Source organism: Pongo abelii, chromosome 13 (assembly GCF_028885655.2).
Source record: "Pongo abelii isolate AG06213 chromosome 13, NHGRI_mPonAbe1-v2.0_pri, whole genome shotgun sequence".
NCBI lineage: Eukaryota > Metazoa > Chordata > Mammalia > Primates > Hominidae > Pongo > Pongo abelii.
The window spans coordinates 60560458-60578741 of NC_071998.2; the positions used below are offsets into that span (position 1 = coordinate 60560458).

Consider the following 18284-nt stretch of genomic DNA (forward strand, 5'->3'; position numbering starts at 1 on the left):
GGACAAACATTTTAAAGTATTATCAGGACCTAAGGACTGGGATCTTGAGTAGATGGAGACATTGATTTACATAAATTTAATTTGTCCCTAACTTTTAAGAGATTTGCATAAAATCAGGAATACCTTTCTAAGGGATATCACTTTACTTGGCCCCTCATCTTCTTTCCCCCTCTTTTTTTTAATTAATTGTTTTTGAGAGACAGGGTCTCACTCTGTCATCTAGGCTGGAGTACAGTGGCATGATCATGGCTCACTGCAGCCTCCAACTCCTGGGTTCAAGAGAGCTTCCCGCCTCAGCCTTTCAAGTAGCTGGACTACAAGTGCACACAGCTAATTTTTAAAATTCTTTTGTAGAGATGGAGCCTCTCTATGCTGCCCAGGTTGATCTTGAACTCCTGGCGTCAAGTGATCCTACTGTCTCAGCCTCCCAAAGTGCTGGGATTATAGGCGTGAGCCTATAATTAATTTAATATAATTAATATTTAATTTAATATTTAATATTTAATATTTAAGAGGGTATGGTACCCTCTTAAATAGATATTAATATACATTTAAGCTGTCTAAGATTTTTTCTAGTCTTACAGATGTTCCACTTGCTTCGAAATACTGCCTACAATGAAATAAACACTGTTTTTAAGAAAGATCTATAAATAAACAAGAGGTTAATCCCCTCAAGAATTTAGACTATGACTAATTCCCTTCTTGTCAGGTTCTTAACTGGACCCAGAGGATAAGTCCTTAAGAACAGGACAAGATGTTTGACTTATTCTTTGTCCTGCCTCAACCAGGCCCACTCATCCGCTTGTCCAGTCACCAACTACCCTAAAATAACCTCTCCACCTCAAGGAGCATACAAAATGTAAAATGGCAGCCCCAAAATAAGCGCTGACATGATCAGCATTACTAATAGCCAGGCGGAAAATCCAGTGTGTTAGATCAAACAGGCTGATCTGGTTGTGCTTCTTTTGTGTGTTAAAATACTGACAGACAACTGCCAAGCAAATTTGGGGCTTGAGGCCATCATTTGAACCTAGTCAGTAGCTGACTAACCTTAGGGATCTTTTATCAGACAGAACAACACATGGTCTGGCTAATGTTTTAAGTGTGGAAAAAGCGCTAAGGTAGAACAACCTAGACGTCTGCTATTGTCCAAAACATGTTTAACATTTCATTCAACCCACTGTGGCAATTCACAAAGTATTTGGAATATCCAAAAGGAGCCAGGGAAGTCTATCCAATAGAACTTTCTGTAATGAGGAAATGCTGCATACCTGCTGTGTCCAATTCAGTTAACCATGAGCTGCATGTGACTACTGAGCATTTTCGAATGTGGCTTGTGTGACTGAACACATGAATTTTTAATTTAATTTTAATAGACACATGTACCTAGTGGCTATCATAATAGACAAGATCATCTAGGAAATAATAATGACTGATTATTCCACATCTTAATTGTAAATATCCTGATTCCTTTTTCTAGTGTCAAATATAAATATAGAGGCTGGGTGTGGTGGCTCACGCCTGTAATCCTAACACTTTGGGAGGCCAAGCGGGTGGATATCACCTGAGGTCAGGTGTTCGAGACCAGCCTGGCCAACATGGCGAAACCACATCTCTACTAAAAATACAAAAATTAGCCAGGCGTGGCGGCACATGCCTGTAATCCCAGTTACTCGGGAGGCTGAGGCAGGAGAATTGCTTGAATCCAGGAGGTGGAGGATGCAGTGAGCTGAGATCGCATCACTGCACTCTAGCCTGGGCGACAAGAGCAAAACTCCCATCTCAAAACAAAACAAAACAAAAAAATATATATATATACACACACATATATATATACACACACACACACATATAAATATAGAAAGAAAGGGGAAATTCTGTTTAATGCCCATAATTTTATGAGTCTAACATAATTGTTGTAAATTTGGTAAATTTTCCAGGCTTTTTCTATTATTTTTAGATGGACTAGATATTATTTTGTCTTATTTTATTTAGTTTTTTCACTTAACATTATGAGAGGAATATATTTCTGTACTATGAAATAATATGCCCAAGTTATCAAATCTGACAATGGCCAGTTTCTTAGATAATTGTGCCATAGTTCATTTATTTCCTCTATTTTTAAATTCTGGGTGTTTGCTTGCTTGCTTGCTTGTATGGTTTTATGGTCACTATAAAACAATGCTATAGTAAACATACGAAAGCATGTTAATATTTCTCTTCTTTAGAATTTATTACCATGCCAAATGTTTGAGTTTTATGTAGGTAATGTTTTAGATGGTGAACCATTTCACTACCACATATTCATTTTGAAAAGGTACTTTTTTACTATACTTGTGAAAAATAGACTTTAAAGCTACCCCCCTCACCCCATAAAATAAAGCCAAGACTTTTCTGTCTGCACCACAATTAATTCAGTAAATTATGAGATGGATTAATATTCCTTCCCATATAACAAAAAAAGTTACTGCTAAAATATAACCGCATTCAGGGCTGATGACACAGACCTTTGCTTTACAAACAGGGAATAAGTTCCCAGTAGTAAACTCTGTAAGTAAAATATTTTACATGTTCAGATCATCTCTAGAATCTATAAACATGAGAAAATTAACAGAAGTAAACGAGAAAAAAACCACCGTTTTGTTTTGTTCTTTGTATATATACATAGTTATACATTGTGACAAGTCCAAACTATCCTTTTTATAATTGAAAGCAATATGAATACAGTGCAAGTAAACCTTCACACACCTTACAATTAGTAATTATCCAGAAGGTCTTGCATTAAGACATTTTATATTTTGCATACTGGTAAGCTGCCACACGATCTTTACATTTCTTTTTAAATAAATTCTATATTCTAACGAAGCTGATCATCAAAAAGCAAAAGAACCCTACTGATAAAACAATAAATTTAAGACATAACATTTTAAACTAGAGCCTAAAAAAATCAAGTGTTCTCATTATTTGTAAGTTGGGTTTCAACTTCTGTTATATCATCCTTTGTCTGTTTGAATTAGATTTGTAATTGAGGGATTCATTGAACATGGACTAAATGAGCTTGTGCTACTTAAACATTGTGATACATTCAAAGCAGCTTTGTAATCTGCAAGTACAGTGAAAATCTAATACAAATGTTTTTAAAAGGTCTCTTAGCTCATCCTATATATGAAAAGTAGCCTTTAAAATTTGCCTGATGGAAAGAAATCCAAGACTTTTCTGTCTTTCTCTGGAAGAGTAGATTTAATAATTTATGGTATGGATTTGTTTTTCCTTCACACACAATAAAAATGTTTGGACTGATAAAATAACTGCATTTAGGGCTTTTATTAGTGACACCAACTGGGATCATAGATCTTTGTCTTTGGAAATGGAATATAAGCCTCCAGATGGCAAATCACCAGGACTTTGTTCACAATGTGAATGAAGCATGTTGCCAGAAAGTCATTTCCAAAAAATCAATAGTGTTTGTACTGGAAATGTTTGAAAAATGCTCAGAAAACTATCAAGTCTATATGTACTTTGTGGATTATCTGGGGAAAATGTTTAAAACCTGACAGGCTTTTCTCTGTCACGCAGTTAACTTCTTACTTTCCTCACTCTTCCTGTCAATTCTTTACGAAATGCCACTGATTTCAGCATTAGTATGCACAGTATATCATTATATTCTGCTCAAATATATTAAGTAATTCTAGGCCAGGTGTGGTGGCTCACAACTGTAATCCCAGCACTTCGGGAGGCCAAGGCGGGCAGATCACCTGAGGTCAGGAGTTTGAGACCAGCCTGGCCAACATGGTGAAACCCCGTCTCTACTAAAAATACAAAAATTATCTGGGCATGGTGACGGGTGTCCGTAATCCCAGCTACTCAGGAGGCTGAGGCAGGAGAATCACTTGAACCCAGTAGGTAGAGGTTGCAGTGAGCCAAGATCGTACCACTGCACTCCAGCCTTGGCGACAGAGCGAGACTCCATCTCAAAAATTAATAATAATAATAAAAGTAATTCCAGGGTTTTATGCAGATGGTAACCATTCTTCTTGCCACTGTATTCTGTTGTTCATACGGACAATGAAGAGCTGCTTGTAGTTTGCCTATGCTCACCTGCTGTGCTAAGTGAATCCCAGGTTGTTAAGAGTTTCCAGTTTTCAGTTAACAGAATTCATAGCTTTATTTTTACGAATTTCAGGTGGTTTTCATGAGCCTATGCAAAAGTTTCTGGGACTGTGGGCTTGTAGCCCTGGATGACATTACAATACAATTGGGAAGCTGCTCATCTTCAGGTAAGACGGCAATCATTTCAGCTTTCTGTCTCTCTGGCCTATACATACATTTCCTGTATCGCTGAGAACCACATACATTTCATCTGTGCTAGGTCCATCCTTTGCTTTTGTTGACAAAGTGTCTCCTGCAGAGCTGTGTGGCAGGCTTTGAAATTTAGAAATGATGATTCCAATGTAATATGTGTCTTTGTACATGTGACTTAACCCCTTTATCCTCATTTGGAAGGGAACTAGTGGTATCTACCTGAATATTGGGGATAATACATATACATTTTCCTAGCATGAGACCTGGCACAAAACAGTGCTTTAAAAACAAATATCTTCTACTATAATTATTACTATTACTGTTGTTTTTGTTATCTTACATGAATGCAGATTTTCAAGCAATATTAATGAAATTTTTATTTCACAGATACTTGCTAAGCATGTAATTTAAAAATTTTAATAAATGTTTTCTAAGTGAATTAAATGACAGTGGAACAATAGACCAAGCAATGATGATAGTAGCAAAATAAAGTCATGGTAGCTAGCTATGTGTCATACATTATGCCTAATGAGAAAATGGTGCATAACTCAATCCTGATCATTGGTCTGTATCTGCTCATTACCATTGCATCCTACATCATAGGACATCCATTTCTTTGACACACAGGCAAATCGTGGTATCAGTCTGGCACTGGAGAATAATCTCCATGTTTATTTAATTAAAAGACAGTTTGTTCTTAGTCTCTTAATTTGCCAGGCACTGCAAGGACAACCCAGATAAAAATCATTCCACTCAAGGCATAGAAGAAAGAATGAGGTTTCATTAACCAGTACTGTATGTAAAATAAAATGAAGTAAAACAATGATCACAAAAGAGACATATGAAACAAGCTATTTATTAGAAAAATTTGGCTAAGAATCTGGATATAGGGAGGTACAACCAAGTTTAGTCAAAGGAGAAGTCCCCAATAAATTGGGAGGAAGCACCATTCTAATAATTATGAATGTTATTGAAGATAGCTTTCAAAGACATAAACATTGGATTTGGGAAAAGGAAAATAAACTTCTGGGTGGCAAAATAAGTTCTAAAATTTAATTATTGAGAACTTCACATTAAAAATTATCACTTTACATATACCATCTCATTTAACCCTCACGGACCCATGAAGTGACTACCATCAATATTCCCACATTAGAGATAAGAACTCTAAGGCACAGAGAAATGAAGTCATTTGTTCCACACAGCTATGCCTCCAGGAGTCCATTTAGCACTCTCACATTCTCCCCTACCTACAAAGCAACTGTGGAGTTGTTATGAGGATACCCTTCACTCATCCAGGATTTCTGAAGAAAGTGCCTGCATTATGCAATTTTATTATTTTCCATATTTTCATAAAGGCAATATACCTCTAATTTCCAGAGCTTTAAAAAAAGAAATTCACAAAAATTCACAAGTCAGAGAAAGTTTTTTTCTCAAAATAGCCCAGTATTTTAGAACTGTATATCTGATTGTTCTCTATGTCTGTGGCAGGACCCGCAGTGGAGTGCAGCCTCTAGCTGGAAGCAGTGGCTCTGTGTAGGTGGGCCACCAGTGGGGGCTGCCTCTCCATCGCATGGCATATGGCCAGACAACATTCATATATGCAGAGTAGGCTGCTAGCAACACAGAGTCATTGAAAGAGTCTCAGTGATTGCAACATCTGCTATTTTCTTGCAGAGAAACTTCCACCTCCACCTGGAGAGTGTACTTTCGAGCAAGATGAATGTACATTTACTCAGGAGAAAAGAAACCGGAGTAGCTGGCACAGGAGGAGGGGAGAAACTCCCACTTCCTACACAGGACCAAAGGGAGATCACACTACTGGGGTAGGTGAGTTATGCCACGTGGTGCTGTTTCCTAAGGAAAGCTTCTAAAATAGCATTCTAGGAATCATTTACTGCATTTTGAAATATGCAAAATTATGTCTTGTGTCTAGAATGAAATGCACTTGTGATTCTACACACACAGGATGATTCAATATGGGCACTGAATATCATCCTTTCTGTTTATTACATTGCTTATGTACATTGCTGCAGCAAGGCAAGGATCTAACAGGGCTTACAAAGTTCTGCACACAAAGAATAGAAGTAAGTTAAAGGTCAAAGAGAGGGACAAAGTAGGGGAAAAAAATGGTAATCTAAATTGGAGCCAGGGCCGAGGCCTAATATACAAAATATATTGGCAGACAAAGGAAGAGGCATACAGGTTTGACTCCAAGCTTTCAGTAGCCAAAACTCATCTGTAAAACATGATTCACAGAATGGGCAGTCCACGTGGGTGGGCTATAGGCAATGATGGGGTGCATTTTCTGTAGAAAATGTATAAACTGCAATAAAACAGAGTAAGAGTTCATCTACTTCATATTACCAACATGTATCAGCAATTGTAAACATTGTCAGTGACAAAATATGTCCCGCAGGCCATGTGTGGTGGCTCACTCCTATAATCCCAGCACTTTGGGAGGCCAAGGTGAGAGGATTACTTGAGTCTAGGAGTTCAAGACCAGCCTAGACAACATAGTGAGACTCTATCTCGACAACATTTTTTTTTTTTTTTAATTTAGCCAGTTGTGGTGGTGTGCACCTGTCATCACAGCTACTTGGAAGGCTGAGGCAGGAGGATTGCTTGAGCCCAGGAGGTCAGGGCTACAGTGAGCCATGTTCATGCCATTGCACCCAGCTTGGGTGACAGAGCAAGGCCCTGTCCCAAAAAAAAAAAAAAAAATTAATTAAAAAGTACCTTCCATAGAATGGATCTTTCTCACTCACACCCCCATTTCATTTGGTATACTAACTGAATAAAAGCATAACATTTGGTCCAGAGAAGCAGAACTACCCCTGACACTAAGCTCATAGAGATATTTCCTCATGAATTCTCCTAGAGAAACCATTATGATAGTAAATATGAGGGTAATTTGCATTGTGCTGTTTCTTATGGTCTAACTCGGGGTATTCAATCTTTCGGCTTCTCTGGGCCACATTGGAAGAATTGTATTGGGCCACACATAAAATACACTAATGCTAATGATAGCTGATGAGCTAAAAAAAATTGCAAAAAAAATTCTCATAATGTTTTAAGAAAGTTTACAAATTTGTGTTAGGCCATATTCAAAGCTGTTCTGGGCCACATGCAACCTGTGGGCTGCAGTTTGGACAAGCTTGATCTAACTCAGGATAAGCCTATGGAATAATTACCACAGAACCACCTCCAGTAAAACCTGTTTGTTTAATTGGCTAAACATGGTAGAATGTAATAATGAACAGCTTTATTTTTTCTATCATTCTTCAAACATAAAGATCCTCTTTCCCCATGCCTTGGCAAATCCCTTAGCTTCCCAGTCCTGTTGAGATATTAGAACAATTAAATATTCAGGTATGCCAAAAGTCCAGTTCAAATCAAAACTTCCATTTCTCATTCAACTGAATCTTCTCTCTTTCCCTCAGCTTGGGCCTGACTCATAGTTTGGAAGGATAAAGGAAGAAACCGTCTATTTTTTCATTTTCTTTGTTTCACCTCCCCTCCTGCCCCTCATCTTCATTATTTTTTAATCAGGGAAGGTGGAAGATGGAACTAAATCTTTTACCACTTATATCTTTGTATTCCCATGTACAACAATGTAAATAAGAAAAACAAGTTTCGCTACACTGTGCCCAGGGTACCTACAAATATAGCATTAGGTTGAAGGTGTTTTGTTCTTGTTCTTGAAATTACTTTAATAACTGATTTTCTAGGGAAATATAATATCAGTGATTATTTACAGTAGTTCCCCCTTATCTGCAGGGCATATGTTCCCAGATGCCTAGTGGATGCCAGAAACCAAAGGCAGTATTAAACCCTATATACAATATATTTTTCCCATACATACATACCTATAATAAAGCTTAATCTATAAATTAGGCACAATAAGACACTAACAATGACCAATAATAGAATAATTACAATATATTGTTCTCAATTTCACAGACAGATTTGTTCCTACTGTAGATCTTAGCAACCTCAGATTTTTCCTTTCCTTGTTAAGTCACAACCTTTCACCTTTTCACTTGAAGCACTTTATGGCTTCTCTTTGCCATATCTAAATTGTCAGCATCACTACTCTTGCACTTTGGGGCCACAATTAAATAAAATAAAGGTTACTTGGACACAAGATCTGTGATACCATGACAGTCAGTCTGATAACAAAGATGGCTAAGTGACTCACTGGCAGAGAGTGTAGACAGCATGGAGACATTGGACAAAGAGATAATTTGTGTTCTGCTTGGGACAGAGTGGAACAGTGGAAGATTTCACCATGCTACTCACAACAGAACATAGTTTAAAACTTATGAATTGTTTATTTCTGGAAATTTCCATTTAATATTTTTGGGCCACAGCTGACTGTGGATAACCGAAACCATGGAAGGCAAAAACGTAGATAAAGAGGGCACTACTATATTGGACATTTACCATGTGTAGGCACTGTGCTAGGAACCTCAACATCCTTTCCACAACCTTAAGGTAAGTGAAAGTTCCCACGTTTTGCAGGAGGAAGCTGAAGCTTAGGGAAGTTAAGTGCCTTTCCAGGGCCACACAGCAGTAACTGGTAGAGCAAAGACTTAATCTCACATTTGTCTGGTTCTAATGGCTATATATTCTGCCTACACTGCCTCACTAGGGTTTCCAAACCTACATGCTACTAAGAGACCACACATGACCTGGAACAGCTGTGACAACTTGTATGTGAAAAGCACAGTTTTTCATAAGCCAAAGACTCTTCACACCAAAGCAGAGTGTCTTCTCTTAGAAAATACAATGATTGGTATTTTGGAACATTTCTAGAAATTGATCCAGCAGAAAACATCTAAACTTTTTCTGATCTATTTCTAGTGTCTGTATAACCATGTTGTAAGTGTAACCCCAGGGCTGTAGCCCACACACTTATTATGTATCCTAAACCCCACAAAAGAGTGGTTTTCCTTTGTCCTAGCCTCTAATGGTGTGAGCTCAAAGTGGCTGATGTATTGGCACTCAGATTGCAATGTGACAAGGGTTATTGTCTCAATCCATTTTGTGCTGCTATAATAGAATGCCTGAGACTGAGCAATTTATATAGAACGGAAACTTATATCCTTACAGTTCTGGGGGCTGCAAAGTCTAAGATCAAGGTTCTGACATCTAGTGAGAGCCTTCTTGCTACATCATCCCATGGTGGAAGGGGCAGAGAGAGGGTGAGGGAAAGAGCAAGAGGGAACTAAACTCATTCTTTAATAAGGAACCTACTCCCATGATAATGGCATTAATCCATTAATAAGGGCAGTGACCCCATGACCCAAACATCTCCCATTAAGCCCTACCTTTCTACACTGCTGCACTGGGGAATCAAGTTCCAACTCATGAGTTTTGGGGGATACATCCAAACCATGGCAGTTACCCATTCAAAAATTAATGCATAAACAAACAAAGGTTCCTCTAAAACATTCACTTATTTGTTAAAACAACCAGCATCAGAAGCTACATGTATATAAGAATTAAACCTCTCATAACTGAAAGCAATCAGAAATGGTATATAGTCCAGGATCCCTAGGATCTTGTTCTATTCCATATTTCCTGAATACCCACTATGCATTATACATCAAATAACTGTCCCAGAGTTATAATAAGTAAAGTAATAAGGGTTAAGTCTTAGAGATAATGAAACCACACGGCTAGCTCTCCTTATCTTAAAGGATGAGTTAAGTTCATCAAGAATGGTAGGGAAGAAGGAAGCATTCCAGGATGAGGGAATGGCTGGTGTGAAGTATGGAGCCATTAAACAGTATGGCGGCTTTCGAAGAACTGTAAGTGACTAGGCTGGCATGTAGAATATTGTCACCCAGGATTACCAACAAAGTGGAGTCTAAAATACAGGCTTTTTTGGTGCAATATTGGCAGTTTTGTTTTAATATTTTCAAAGATTATCAACTTACAACCTTGAGACTAAGAACACTTATCATAGGAAACACTGGTTAAGACATTATTGTAAAAAATGTATTTACTTAAAATTAAATGTACCCACCAACTTTATCAAAATTACCTATAACTAAGACATTGGAGATCTATCTCTAGCTAACATAACAATACTAAAATGAGGTGGGGCCGGGCGCGGTGGCTCACGCTTGTAATCCCAGCACTTTGGGAGGCCGAGGTGGGCGGATCACGAGGTCAGGAGATCAAGACTATCCTGGCTAACACGGTGAAACCTCGTCTCTACTAAAAATACAAAAAAAAAAAAAAAAAAAAAAAAATTAGCTGGGCGTGGTGGCGGGTGCCTATAGTCCCAGCTACTTGGGAGACTGAGGCAGGAGAATGGCATGAACCCGAGAGGCGGAGCTTGCAGTGAGCTGAGATCATGCCACTGCACTCCAGCCTGGGCAACAGAGCAAGACTCCGTCTCAAAAAAAATAAAATAAAATAAGGCATAGATTCCCTTAAAATTAGGAACATAACTAAGGCATTCCTTTCTACAAATGAAAAAAAAACAAAAACAAAAACTTTAAAATCTAGTGCATAAACTCAATATTACATTTCAAACTCCTAGCCAGAAGATATATGCTCCTATAAAATTCCAGCCAGAATGGATATAGTGTGTAGAAAGATGAAGAAAAATAAATGAATTATAGACCTCTTTTTCTAGCAAAAAAAAAAATACACTAGAGATCACTGTGCACTCTGGCTACAAAACACCTGAAAATGCAAGAAAAAAAGGATAAATGGATAAAATATTCTTTTTTTTTTTTTTTTTTTTACATTAAGTTCTGGGATACAAGTGCAGAACATGCAGGTTTGTTACATAGGTATACATGTGCGATGGTGCTTTGCTGGACCTATCATCCCAACATCTAGGTTTTAGGCCCTGCATGCTTTAGGTATTTGTCCTAATGCTCTCCCTTCTCTTTCCCCCCATCCCCCAACAGGCCCCTGTGTGTGACGCTCCCCTCTCTGTGTCCACGTGTTCTCATTGTTCAACTCCCACTTATGAGTGAGAACATGCAGTGTTTGGTTTTCTGTTCCTGTGTTAGTCTGCTGAGAATGATGCTTTCCAGCTTCATCCATGTCCCTCCAAAGGACATGAACTCATTCTTTTTTATGGCTGCATAGTATTTCATGGGGAGTATGTGCCACATTTTCTTTATCCAGTCTATCATTGATGGGCATTTGGGTTGGTTCCAAGTCTTTGCTATTGTAAATAGTGCTGCAGTAAACATACATGTGCATGTGTCTTTACAGTAGAATGATTTATAATCCTTTGCGTATATACCCAGTAATGGGATTGTTGGGTCAAATGGTATTTCTGGTTCTAGATCCTTGAAGAATTGCCACACTGTCTCCCACAATGGTTGAACTAATTTACACTCCCACCAACAGCGTAAAAGCATTCCTATTTTTCCACATCCTCTCTCCACATCTGTTGTTTTCTGACTTTTTAATGATCGCCATTCTAACTGGCATGAGATGGTATATCATTGTGGTTTTGATTTGCATTTCATTAATGACCAGTGATGATGAGCTTTTTTTCATGTTTGTTGGCTGCATAAATGTCTTCTTTTGAGAAGTGTCTGTTCGTATCCTTTGGCCACTTTTTGATGGGGTTGGTTTTTTCTTCTAAATTTGTTTAAGTTCACTGTACATTCTAGATATTAGACCTTTGTCAGATTGATAGATTGCAAAAATTTTCTCCTATTCTGTAGGAATACTCTGATGGCAGTTTCTTTTGCTGTGCAGAAGCTCTTTAGTTTAATTAGATCACATTTGTCAATTTTGGCTTTTGCTGCAATTGCTTTTGATATTTTAGTCATGAAGTCTTTGCCCATGCCTATGTCCTGAATGGTATTGCCTAGGTTTTCTTCATGGTTTTTATGGTTTTAGGTTTTATATTTAAGTCTTTAATCCAACTTGAGTTAATTTTGTATAAGGTGTAAGGAAGGGGTCCAGTTTCAGTTTTCTGCATATGGCTAGCCAGTTTTCCCAGCAACATTTATTACATAGAGAATCCTTTCCCCATTGCTTGTTTTTATCAGGTTTGTCAAAGATCAGATGGTTGCAGATGTGTGGTGTTATTTCTGAGGCCTCTGTTCTGTTCCATTGGTCTATATATCTGTTTTGGCACCAGTACCATGCTGTTTTGGTTACTGTAGACTTGTAGTATAGTCTGAAGTCAGGTAACGTGATGCCTCCAGCTTTGTTCTTTTTGCTTAGGATAGTCTTGGCTATACAGGCTCTTTTTTGTTTCCATATAAAATTTAAAGTAGTTTTTTCTAATTCTGTGAAGAAAGTCAATGGTAGCTTGATGGGAATAGCATTGAATCTATAAATTACTTTGAGCAGTATGGCCATTTTCATGATATTGATTCTTCCTATTGATAAGCATGGAATTTTTTTTTCCATTTGTTTGTGTCCTATCTTATTTTCTTGAGCACTGGTTTGTAGTTCTTTTTGAAGAGGTCCTTCACATCCCTTGTAAGTTGTATTCCTCGGTATTTTATTTTCTTTGTAGCAATTGTGAATGGGAAGTTCACTCATGATTTGGCTCCCTGCTTGTCTATTATTGGTGTATAGGGATCCTTGTGATTTTTGCACATTGATTTTGTATCCAGAGACTTTGCTGAAGTTGATTATCAGCTTAAGGAGATTTTGGGCTGAGACGATGGGGTTTTCTAAATATACAGTCATGTCATCTGCAAACAGGCACAATTGGACTTCCTCTTTTCCTGTTTGAGTACCTTTTATTTCTTCCTCTTGCCTGATTGCCCTGGACAGAACTTCCAATACTATGTTGAATAGGAATGGTGAGAGAGGGTATCCTTGTCTTTGCCAGTTTTCAAAGGGAATGCTTCCAGCTTTTCCCCATTCGGTATGATATTGGCTATGGGTTTGTCATAAATAGCTCTTATTATTTTGAGGTATCTCACATAAACACCTAGTTTATTGAGAGTTTTTAGCATGAAGCGGTGTTGAATTTTATCGAAGGCCTTTTCTGCATCTATTGAGATAATCATGTGGTTTTTGTCATTGGTTTTGTTTATGTGATGGACTACATTTATTGATTTGTGTATGTTGAACCAGCCTTGTATCCCAGGGATGAAGCCGACTTGATTGTGGTGGATAAGCTTTTTGATGTGCTGCTGGATTCGGTTTGTCAGTATTTTATTGAGGATTTTTGCATTGATGTTCATCAGGGACATTGGCCTGAAATTTTCTTTTTTTATTGTGTCTCTGCCAGGTTTTGGTGTCAGAATGATGCTGGCCTCATAAAATGAATTAGGGAGGAGTCTCTCTTTTTCTATTGTTTGGAATAGTTTCAGAAGGAATGGTACCAGCTCCTCTTTGTACCTCTGGTAGAATTTGGCTGTGAATCCATCTGGTCCTGGGCTTTTTTTGGTTGGTAGGCTATTAATTACTGCCTTAATTTCAGAACTTGTTATTGATCTATTCAGGGATTCTACTTCTTCCTGATTTAGTCTTGGGAGGGTGTATGTGTCCAGGAATTTATCCATTTCTTCTAGATTTTCTAGTTTATTTTCATTGAGGTGTTTATAGTATTCTCTGATGGTAGTTTGTATTTCTGTAGGATCAGTTGTGATACTCTCTTTATCATTTTTTATTGCATCTATTTGATTCTTCTCTTTTCTTTTTTATTAGTCTGGCTAGCGGTCTATCTACTTTATGGATCTTTTTTAAAAACCACCTCCTGAATTCATTGATTTTTTTGAAGGGACTTTCATGTCTCTATCTCCTTCAGCTCTGCTCTGATCTTCATTATTTCTTGTCTTCTAGCTTTTGAATTTGTTTGCTCTTGCTTGTCTAATTCTTTTAATTGTGATGTTAGGGTGTCGATTTTAGATCTTTCCTGCTTTCTCCTGTGGGCATTTAGTGCCATAAATTTCCCTCTAACACTGCTTTGGCTGTGTCCCAGAGATTCTGGTACATTGTGTCTTTGTTCTCATTGGTTTCAAAACACATCTTTATTTCTGCCTTCATTTTGTTATTTTCCCAGTAGTCATTCAGGAGCGGGTTGTTCAGTTTCCATGTAGCTGTGCAGTTTTGAGTGGGTTTCCTAATCCTGAGTCCTAATTTGATTGCACTGCAGTCTGAAAGACTGTTATGATTTCCGTTCTTTTGCATTTACTGAGGAGTGTTTTACTTCCAATTATGTGGTCAGTTTTAGAATAAGTGTGATGTGTTGCTGAAAAGAATGTATATTCTCCTGATTTGGGATGGAGAGTTCTGTAGATATCTATTAGGTCTGCTTGGTCCAGAGCTGAGTTCAAGTTCTGGATATCCTTGTTAATTTTCTGTCTCATTGATCTAATACCGACAATGGGGTGTTAAAGTCTTCCACTATTACTGTGTGTGAGTCTAAGTCTCTTTGTATGTCTTTAAGAACTTGCTTTATGTATCTGGGTACTCCTGTATTGGGTGCATATATATTTAGGATAGTTAGCTCTTCTTGTTGCATTGATCCCTTTATCATTATGTAATGGCCTTGTCTGTTTTGATCTTTGTTGGTTTAAAGTCTGTTTTATCAGAGACTAGGATTGCAACCCTTGCTTTTTTTTTTCTTTGCATTTGCTTGGTAAATATTCCTCCATCGTTTTATTTTGAGCCTATGTGTGTCTTTGCATGTGAGATGAGTCTTCTGAATACAGCACACTGATGGGTCTTGACTCTATCCAATTTGCCAGTCTGTGTCTTTTAATTGGGGCATTTAGCCCATTTACATTTAAGATTAATATTGTTATGTGTGAATTTGATTCTGTCATTATGATGGTAGCTGGTTATTTTGCCCGTTACTTGATGTAGTTTCTTCATAGTGTTGATGTTCTTTACAATTTGTTATGTATTTGCAGTAGCTGGTACTGCTTTTTCCTTTCCATATTTAGTGCTTCCTTCAGGAGCTCTTGTAGGGCAGGCCTGGTGGTGACAAAATCCTTCAGCATTTGCTTGTCTGTAAAGGATTTTAATTCTCCTTCGCTTATGAAGCTTAATTTGGCTGGATATGAAATTCTGGGTTGAAAATTCTTTTCTTTAAGAATGTTGAATATTGGTCCCTACTCTCTTCTGGCTTGTAGGGTTTCTGCAGAGAGATCCGCTGTTAGTCTGATGGGCTGCCCTTTCTAAGAAACCTGACCTTTCTCTGTGGCTGCCCTTAACAATTTTTCTTTCATTTTAACCTTGGAGAATCTGATGATTATGTGTCTTCATGTTGCTCTTCTCATGGAGTATCTTAGTGGTGTTTTCTTTATTTCCTGAATTTGAATGTTGGCCTGTCTTGCTAGGTTGGGGAAGTTCTCCTGGATAATATCATGAAGTATGTTTTCCAACTTGGCTCCATTCTTCCCCTCACTTTCAGGTACACCAATCAGTCATAGGTTTGGTCTTTTCACATAGTCCCATATTTCTTGGAGGCTTTGATCATTCTTTTTCATTTTTTTCCTCTAATCTTGTCTTCACGCCTTATTTCAGTAAGTTGATCTTCAATTTCTGATATTCTTTCTTCTGCTTGATTGATTTGGCTATAGATACTTGTGTATGCTTCACAGAGTTCTCATGCTGTGTTTTTCAGCTCCATCAGGTCATTTATGTTCTTCTTTAAACTGGTTATTCTAGTTAGCAGTTCCTGTAACCTTTTATCCAGGTTCTCAGCTTCCTTGCACTGGGTTAGAACATGCTCCTTTATCTCAGAGGAGTTTATTACCTATCTTCTGAAGCCGACTTTTGTCAATTTGTCAAACTCATTCTCCATCCAGTTTTGTGCCCTTGCTGGAGAAGAGTTGTGATCATTTAGAGAAGAAGCAGCATTGTGATTTTTGGAATTTTCAGCATTTTTGTACTGGTTTTTACTCATCTTCATGGATTTCTCTACCTTTGATATTTGAGGTTGATGACTTTTGGATGAGGATTTTGTGTGGGGGTCCTTTGTGCTGATGTTGATATTATTGTTTTCTGTCTGTTAGTTTTTCTTGTAACAGTCAGGCCCCTCTTCTGCAGGTCTGCTGCAGTTTGCTGGAGGTCCATTCCAGACCCTGTTTGCCTGGGCATCATCATTGCAGGCAGCAGAACAGCAAAGATTGCTGCCTGCTTCTTTCTCTGGAAGCTTTGTCCCAGAGGGCCACCTGCCAGATGCCAGCCAGAGCTCTCCTATAAGAGGTGTCTGTCGGTCCCTGCTGGGAGGTCTCTCCCAGTCAGAAGGCATGGGAGTCAGGGACCCACTTGAGAAGGTAGTCTGTCCCTTAGCAGAGCTTGAGCACTATGCTGGGAGAATCCTACCTGTCAGAATCCACTGCTCTCTTCAGAGCCGGCAGGGAGGGACATTTAAGTCCACTGAAGCTGCACCCACAGCTACCCCTTCCCCCAGGGGCTCTGTCCCAGGGAGATGGGAGTTTTATCTATAAGCTGCTGCCTTTCTTTCAGAGATCCTGCCCAGTGAGGAGTAATCTAGAAAGGCAGTCTGGCCACAACCGCTTTACCACACTGTGGTGAGTTCTGCCCAGTCTGAACTTCCTGGCCTCCTTAGCACTGTCAGGGAAAAACTGCCTACTCAAGCCTCAGTAATGGCGGATGCTTCTCTCACACCAAACTCCATCATCCCAGGTCAACATCAGACTGCTGTGCTGGCATTGAGAATTTCAAGCCAACGTTTCTTAGCTTGCTGGGTTCCATGGGAGTGGGACCCACTGAGTGAGACCACTTGGCTCCCTGGCTTCAGCTCCCTTTCCAGGAAAGTGAACGGTTCTGTCCTGCTGGGGTTCCAGGCACCACTCAGTTGGAAATGCAAAAATCACTCGCCTTCTGCATAGGTCTTGCTAGGAGCTGCAGACCAGAGCTGTTCCTATTTGGCCATCTTGCCAGATTTCAATATACGCTTTTTGTTGAGTTCTTATTGTTTATATTCCTTTACAAGTTGCGTTTTTTTTTTCTTTAGCTCACAACTAACATTACGATAGTTGTATTATTTTCATAACTAGCCTAGTATTTGCTTTATATTTTATTTATATATTTTTTAAATCCTAAAAAGTATTCTATATTTATTCACATATTTCCCCATTCATCTTCATTCCTTTCTACATTTCCATGTTTATCTCTTTAATTATTTTCTTTTGCGGGAAGTGTTTTTCTTTCGCTAGAATAATTTTCTTCTGTATCTAGCTTTTTATTTTTGTTTTGTTTCATTTTATTTTTGGTGCATGTCTGATGCTGATTTCTTTCAGTTTTTGTCTGGGAATGTCTTTTTCCTTTACATTTGAAGGATAGTTTTTCTGGGAATAGAATTCTAGGTGAACAATTATTTCCTTTACAGCCATTTATTTAAAGATGTAATTCAACTGAATTCTGGCTTCCATCATATCTATTGAGAAGTCAGATGTCAGTCCTAAAATTGTTTTTTGTTTTTTTTTTGAAAGTACTATTTTCCTCTGGGTGCATTTAATATTTTCTCCTCATGTTTGATTTTCAGCATTTTAGTATGATATGTATTTGTCCACTTTGCATTGTTATAAAGGAATATCTGAGATGGGGTAATTTATAAAGAAAAGTGTTTTATTTGGCTCATGGTTCTGCAGGCTCTAACAGCATAGCACCAACATGAACTCAGCTTCTGGTGAAGTCTCAGGAAGATTTTACTCGTAGCGGAAGGCAAACGCAGAGCAGGCATGTCAACATGGTGAGACAGAGCAAGAGGGAGGCAGGGAGGAGGTGCTAGGCTCTTTAAACAACCAGTTCTTACATGAACTAATAGAGCAAAAACTCACTAATCATGAAGGGGATGGTACCAAGCCATTCATGAGGGATCCACTTCCATGACCCAAACATCTCCCACTAGGTCACACCTCCAACATTGGGGATCACATTTCAACATGAGATTTCAGAGGACAAATATCCAAACTATATCAACATGCATGTGTGTAGTCTTCTTTGTAGTTATTCTGCTTGGGTTTCATTAAATTTCTTTAATCTTTGAGCTAGAT

At 38.3% G+C, this 18284-nt stretch overlaps 1 protein-coding gene across 4 annotated transcripts in view; it reads left to right on the forward strand.

Moving 5' to 3' along the window:
- The window catches only part of MAMDC2 (MAM domain containing 2), a 182428-nt gene that overhangs the window by 119922 nt on the left and 44222 nt on the right, over window positions 1-18284 (forward strand). For 2 of the 4 annotated variants that reach the window (XR_010136520.1, XM_054520031.2), the window contains exons 10-11: window positions 4184-4277; window positions 5980-6128. Coding sequence is in view for 3 of the 4 variants with exons in the window: in XM_054520031.2 (XP_054376006.1) it covers window positions 4184-4277; window positions 5980-6128 (243 nt within the window). In the remaining variant the exon portion in view is untranslated. Of the gene's footprint in view, window positions 1-4183; window positions 4278-5979; window positions 6133-18284 lie in introns of all 4 variants that reach the window. The other 2 variants (XM_002819853.6, XM_054520030.2) reach the window with 1 other exon arrangement.